The 7,500-nt window shown below is 41.2% G+C and overlaps 1 protein-coding gene across 2 annotated transcripts in view; it reads left to right on the forward strand.

The window, feature by feature from the left end:
* atp8b5b (ATPase phospholipid transporting 8B5b) overlaps positions 1-7,500 on the forward strand; it is a 28,243-nt gene that overhangs the window by 12,519 nt on the left and 8,224 nt on the right. For both annotated transcript variants that reach the window (XM_042060435.1, XM_042060436.1), the window contains exons 15-21: positions 1-39; positions 702-890; positions 1,188-1,303; positions 3,215-3,379; positions 6,305-6,416; positions 6,739-6,844; positions 7,400-7,500. The exon at positions 1-39 is cut by the window's left edge and continues 127 nt beyond it; the exon at positions 7,400-7,500 is cut by the window's right edge and continues 41 nt beyond it. In XM_042060435.1, coding sequence (XP_041916369.1) covers positions 1-39; positions 702-890; positions 1,188-1,303; positions 3,215-3,379; positions 6,305-6,416; positions 6,739-6,844; positions 7,400-7,500 — 828 coding nt within the window. The remainder of the gene's footprint in view (positions 40-701; positions 891-1,187; positions 1,304-3,214; positions 3,380-6,304; positions 6,417-6,738; positions 6,845-7,399) is intronic.

Below are 7,500 nucleotides of genomic sequence, written 5' to 3' on the forward strand. Positions count from 1 at the left end.
CACTCTGTCATACCGTAATGCCCGAGGAACTAAGTGACGGTGAGCGCCATCTTGTGGCAATAGAGAGCTACTGTTGCCCTTTTTTATCAGTTGAATGAGCTCTGTCATGGCTACGTCATTTTTGGCCGAACAAAAATAGCATTTATATTTGAAAAGACCCACTGTGAATTGACATGGATCATCTACTCCCCTGTCCAATTGGCATCTCTCCTTTTTTGGCTTTTCTTCTCTGATCTTCACCTGCAATATTTTCCTCCTCTCTGTTGTCTGCTTCTTTTCTTTACCTCTCACATCCTCCCCCTCTTTTCTGACACCCCTCTGAACTGCTCTCTTCTCTTTTTTTCTCCTCTACTGCTCCCACCTTCCTCTCTTTCCTCTCTTTCCTCTCTTTCCTGTCTTTCCTCTCTTTCCTGTCTTTCCTGTCTTTCCTGTCTTTCCTCTCTTTCCTGTCTTTCCTCTCTTTCCTCTCTTTCCTCTCTTTCCTGTCTTTCCTCTCTTTCTTGTCTTTCCTCTCTTTCCTCTCTTTCCTCTCTTTCCTGTCTTTTCATTTTCATTACTCTTCTCCTTACTCTCCTTTATTTTTCCTGTATTCATATATACTCTTTTTTTTCTTGACTCCTCTTTTCCCCTCCTCTCATCCTCTCCTCCTCTCCTTCCCTCCTTTTCTCCTCCTATTCTCCTCCTCCTCTCTGTTGTCTCAGGTGGTCTGAACTACCAGGCCCAGTCCCCAGATGAGGGAGCACTGGTGACGGCCGCAAGGAACTTTGGCTTTGTGTTCCGCTCCCGGACGCCAGAGAGCATCACGGTGGTGGAGCTGGACCAGGTGACCACGTACGAGTTGCTGGCCGTTCTGGACTTCAACAACGTCCGCAAGCGCATGTCTGTCATCGGTAAGGAGAAAGCCAATGGGCCCAAGGAGTTAAAGGGCCAGTATGTAGGAAATAAAAAAGAAAGATGTACTGTATGGCCGCCAACCTTGCTGTTTAGAGCAGCCTTCTGAGATCACACCACTTAGTTATCCTGAGTTATATTTATCTCCTGGCTTTCTCTGAGAAGGCAACAGTTAAAGCCTGGAGAATAGGCCTGAGAAACGCTAACTACACTCTCTCTCTCACCCCTTTTCTCTCTCTCTCTCTTTCTTTCTCTTACCCTCTCTCTCATCTGTGTGTGTGTGTGTGTGTGTGCAGTGCGCTGTCCCGAGGGGAAACTAACTTTGTATTGTAAGGGAGCTGACACTATCATTTATGAGAGACTGCACCCCTCCTGCTCCAAACTGATGAAGGTCACTACGGAGCACCTGAATGTGAGTATGTTTTTGTGTGTATATCTTGCCCATTTGCTGCTCCAAACTGATGAAGGTCACTACGGAGCACCTGAATGTGAGTGTGTTTTTGTGTGTATATCTTGCCCATTTGCTGCAAAACCACTTGAACCACTGAGTCCACAACTTCCGTCAAAGTGATCGTGTCAGTACCCCTCCACCCAAACATGCTAAATTAAATTTCAGTATTATAAGGTTGTGTTGCATAGTATAATTAATATATAGATTAATATATATATATATATATACATATAGTGTTTTACATTATCAAATTGATCTTACTGCCCCTCCCCCCCCCCCCCCCCCTTGGTGCTTCCCTAACCTTTAGCCCTTGTGTACATCCTTAGGAATATGTACATGTAGCATATTGGGTTTTGAAATGTCCACAAGAATCCATAAAATATGGAATATCAATGTTGTTATCAATGTTGTTGTTTTGTTTCCAAAATAAGTTGTCTAGATCAGTGGTTTTCAAAGTGGGGGCCGGGGCCGCGAGGGGATGCCAGGGGGGCCTCAGCAAGTTGGAAGGAAAAATAAAAGCAAAAAATAAATACATTTGAAAAATTTAAAATATACCTATTACTATGAGGGTTGTTATACAATGCCATTATAATAATGTGAGGCATATCTGAACATTATATTTCCCATGATAATGACTGGGAATAATAGTAGAGTGATAGCTCTCATATAGCAGAAAGCCCCAAATACAATTTTTACACACTGTATGCTCCATCGCGAAGTGCTTGTGGCTAAAATAATTATTAGGATTAGCTTAATGTATTTTTACATTTGCCGTAGTATTGTCGATGGGTTTAATAACACATCAAGGGGGTCCTTGGCCAGAACCTAGTGGTATTTGGGGGGCCTTGTTATGGAAAAGTTTGGGAACCCCTGGTCTAGATGTATAGTCCATCGTATACACTGCAATTGAACCAACATAAAATATATATTTTTGTGTATTTATTCCGTATTTAGTGTAGTCATTCCATATCAGAACCCCTGACATACAATCCAAACTTCAGAGTGTTACCTTTTATTTGAGACCAAGATTATGCTTCTACACAAATGGATTCATGTGCAGTAAGCTTTTTATTGTCAGTATGCATTTTGGGTAACCGAAGGTCCTATTTGGAGTTTCCATAGGGCATTTAGCAAAACGCATGGGCATACCTTTACAAATAATTGTCTAAAATACTCATCTTTCATTCTTGATCTACTGTTACACACAGCTTCACAAGACCTGGTGCTAGGGCTCAGTTGTGTTTCTAAATCAAGGAACCTAGAGGGCTGAAATGTGATCAGTTCAGTTATGTTTGTAATCTGTCAGAAAGAAAAAAAGAATTCTAGCCTCTGTAACTCTGTGTCAGTACTTTACACAGTTATTCTGACTATTCCCCAAGAAAGTACAGGGTCTTAGCTTTACAAAGAGGTCAGGCATTTGATTATAAGCCAAACTAAGTGGAAACAGTGGCATCTGAAGTAGGCGCTGTGCAATTTCACAACTTGAAATTGGCCCATGCACTACAGATGTAGATGATGTCCTGGAGGTGCATATTTGTGTTTAAATCTAGTTTGGACGTTGAGGTTATGCTTGTTTATTTGTTTGCTTGTTTACAATAGTACAGTGAGTGTAAACCTAAGTGTACAGCATGTGTGTGTGTGTGTGAGTGTGTGTATGTGTACTTACTATGCGTGTGTGTGTGTGTGTGCAATGCCATGTACCTCATCTTCACCTCCTCATTCCCTTTCATTGGTGAGTCTCCCTCATTTTACGTGTGTGTGTGTGTGTGTGTGTGTGTGTGTGAGTGTGTGTGTGTGGGTGTGTGTGTGTCTTGGCCCGTCTCCTCCCTCTCCTCACCTACCCATTCTCCCTGCCTCTGCGTGTTCCTGCAGGAGTATGCAGGAGAGGGCCTCCGCACCCTGGCCCTTGCCTATAAGGACCTGGACGAGGACTACTTTAAGAGCTGGCGAGAGCGCCACTATGAGGCCAGCACTGCCATGGACAGCCGTGAGGAGAAGCTGGACGCCATCTACGAGGAGATCGAGAAAGACTTGATGGTAATGCCCACCGCAAATACCAGTAGACGTTATTCACAGCAGCTATTTTTGACATGAAATATATGGCAGGCCTAGGTGATGCTAATGAGATTAATTCAGGCTCTGATTCTGCTACACTTAAATTGAACATTTCTTCATAACTTTATTAATGTGTTTAGCAACACCTGTGCTTGCCCTACTGTGCTATTTCATGTCAAATTAAATATAATAATAATAACACTTAAGTTTTCCCCTCCTTTACGGACATAACATAATGGGGAGGAAACAACCTAGCATGAGGTTATTCTCTTAACATGCAGGGGTGCATTTCCCATAGTTGCTAACCTGTTAGCAACTTAGTTGGTAACCTGTTAGCAACTTAGTTGGTTGGCAATTGGAAATTGCATTGCAACCAAAACCTTTCTGCTGTAAGTGCATGTTGTGTGTGATGTCTGTATGCTACTGAGACCTTGAATTTCCCCTTGGGGATCAATAAAGTATCTATCTATCTATCTATCTATCTATCAAAGTTGCTAACTTAGTTAGCAACTATGGTTTTGGGAAACACGCCCCAGATTCACAGGCAGTGTCTCTGGGCAGTCCAGGATTTGGGGGGTAAGATGGAGGAACTGACTGAGTATTGGTAAATGTAGCTACTTCTGACGTGTTTGTAGGTTACAGTGAATCAGATAAGAGTCAAGTCAAGTCAAGTTTATAGCGCATTTCATACATAGGGGTCATTCAATGTGCTTTACATAAACAAAAGCAAACAGGAATAGCTAATAAAAGTATAGAAGGGCAATAGTCAAAGAATAGTTTAAAATGTAAAGAATAAAAAAGAAAATATAAAACACACAAGGTCAAAGTACAAAAGTATCAAAGGGCAATAGATTAAAGTGTAGATTAAATAATTAAAAGACATAAAAAACATAAAATAAAAGACATAAATACCAACATAATATATCATATTATGATTACTCAGTGATAGTGATACTAGTCAAGCACCCTGTGAACAGCCCACTATGGAGATTCTTAAAGTAGTCCCGAACTGTGCGTGCGCACACATATATTTCCTTTCAGGGCCAAAATGCCTGACCACAGGGCTCGATAGTCCCCCACGTGGAGTATTAACACCCAAATGGTTAACACTCAGAGTTTCAGAGAAACCCAGTAGAAACCCAGTAGAACTGTAACTCTCTACACAGAACCCCGGTTTGCCCAACTTAGGACAGCAATAGTACTACAAGGAACAATAATAGGCCTACTCACCCCGAAGAGTGCTCTGTGAACTGAGTAATGAAGATCTAACCGCACTCAGACATGTTGCAAAGATTGCCTTTAACAGACAATCACAAAGCAGTAAAAAACCACATCCAGGATGACGTGTCACACATACACGTAACCCATTGGTTTAGAAACGATTAAAATTTTAGCTGAAAGGCTTTCCCAGATTCAAAAATGTGTAACTCAGTGATAATGATCCTAGTCAAAGGCCCAGTGAACAGCAGCAGAACTCTATGGAGATTCTTGAAGTAGTCTCAAAGTACGCACACACATACTGTATGTTTTAAAACAAAGTGTCATTTCAGTGTCATCATACAGTACAGTATGTGTCAAAACAGTCAAAGAACTTTTGTTACTGGTGATTCTGTTATTTTTTATTTTATTGTATTCTGTTTGTAAAGATGTAAGGGCTACTCTGTATCCGATTCAAGCTTCAACAGATAACTAAAACAGACACCAAAAAACACAATTAAAAAAAAAAAATAAATTAAAAAAAATAAACAAATAAATAAATAAATAAAATAAATAAATTAAAAAATGGAAAGAAAGGAAAAGTCCCCCAATTGGATTAGAAAAGAAAAAAAGAACGATTTTTTTTAATGTGGCACACAAACAAACATTGTTTATTTGTTGTGTGCAACATGTTATAACATTCATGAAAATAAAAAGCTGCCAGCACTTTGAAGCAAACAGCCATTTGTCAGATGATTCACATATTTTTTTAATTTCAGTAAAGGATCTCTGTCCCCAGGAAATATTTTATATTGATTTGCAGTACCTAGGAGTTTAATTAAATGTAAATCATTCCCAGACACCATTAAATTAAGCCTGTTTATATGCAGTTTGGCTGTACATTTCCTGGTAGTCTGTGATCAAATTTTGAACTGAAATTCGATGAGAGGTAACTTAAGCATCTTTCCTAGGACTTCAGTTATAGGAAATATGATGATGAAATATGAATGTATGTTTCTTGGCGGCTTCCACATGGAAGTCCTTTGGATTATGGATTCATTTGGACATATGGAAAATGTTCCAGCGTCTATGGCAACAATAACAAAAACATTGGTAGATAACACATAACCACACTAGCCAATAGGACTGCTTAAAGAATCCTTTGTAATGCCAGAGAACCAATCAAATGTTTAATCTACCAATAATCCTGCACTGCTTATGGAGTATATGAGGGCTCATACATGTGATGGTCATATTTAACCTTTGTCCAGGGCAGGCAGCCCCCACAGCCCCCACTGACATTAGTTTCCACCACACAAAGTGGGTTATCGTCCCATGTGGACGAAAAACAACAGCCTATTTAGGACTGTGTTGTTCCCAAAGGGAAGGTCCTGTGCGATGTGGATAGCATATGAGCCACTCTTTAGCTTAAGCCAGGAAAAATGGATTAGAGAAATGTTTAGAACCGTCATGAGGACAATAGTTTGGTGCCTTTGTCCCCAAAGAATCAAAAGCTTACTGTCCTATATGAAAAGGAGATTTGTATTCTGTTTTTGTGCAGTATACAGTAGCAGCGATAGATAACATTAACGTGTTTATGTTTATGTGACAGTTAATATGTAGAATTCATCATTTTTTTACCTGAAGTATTTTTGTGTGTGTGTGTGTGTGTGTGTGTGTGTGTGTGTGTGTGTGTGTGTGTGTGTGCAGCTTTTAGGATCCTCTGCAGTAGAGGATAAGCTACAGGACGGCGTCCCTCAGACTATAGAGCAGCTCGCCAAGGCCGATATCAAGATCTGGGTGCTGACCGGAGACAAACAGGGTGAGGGACACACACATGCGGCATCACGTCACACACACATTCATGATAACACTTCCCTCACTCGCTCACTTATTCACAGTCAAAGGCCGACATAGTCACATTATATCAGTCAGTCTGATAGTAGCATACACTCACTCACTCACTCACTCATCCTCCCACTCTCACTCACTCACTCACTCACTCACTCACTCACTCAACAAACCAAACTTGTCTCTCAGAAACTCATTATGGTCATTCACAATATTAGGAGCTGCCACAATGTCCCTTAAACATGGTGGTGTTGAGAGTGCATGTCTTCATGTGCTGCTCCCTGCCCTCACAGAAACGGCTGAGAATATCGGCTACTCCTGTAACATGCTGAGGGACGAGATGAAGGAGATATTCATCGTGGCAGGAAACACAACCGAGGAGGTGGCAGAGGAGCTGCGGTACTTACACACACACACACACACACACACACACACACACACACACACACACACACACACACACTCGTAATCTCGGACACATGCTCACAAAAACACACACACACACACACACACACACACACACACACACACACACACACACACACACACACACACACACACACACACACACACATTCACACAAACATGCATAAACAAACACACATGCACACACAACTCACATAACTCTCTCTCTCTCTCTCACACTCACTCTGTCTCACACACACACACACACATACACGCGCGCACACACACACACACACACACACACACAATGCTCACACAATTCACATACACAACTCACATCCCTATTTTAGTGTTCATCAACAGAGATAAACTTTGCTTAATCTTCATATCTTGTAAAGAGACCTTGTGCTGTATTATGAGTTCAGTTAGGAATTTTCCACCCTACAAGTTAAGACTTTTCTAAACTGGTAGTACTATATGTAGCAATCTTGAGTACTTATTTTGAGTCTTGTATCACACCCCTTCTCTGGTTGCCCTGGAAACTCACAGAGCTGCTAGGAAGAAGATGAAACCAGACTCATCAGATGAGCCACCCCTGCACAAGAGTGGCATTCTGGGTAAAAAGACCGAGGTGGTGGAGGATGAGACAG

The sequence above is a fragment of the Alosa sapidissima genome, chromosome 13 (genome assembly GCF_018492685.1).
Source record: "Alosa sapidissima isolate fAloSap1 chromosome 13, fAloSap1.pri, whole genome shotgun sequence".
NCBI classification, from domain to species: Eukaryota; Metazoa; Chordata; class Actinopteri; order Clupeiformes; family Clupeidae; genus Alosa; species Alosa sapidissima.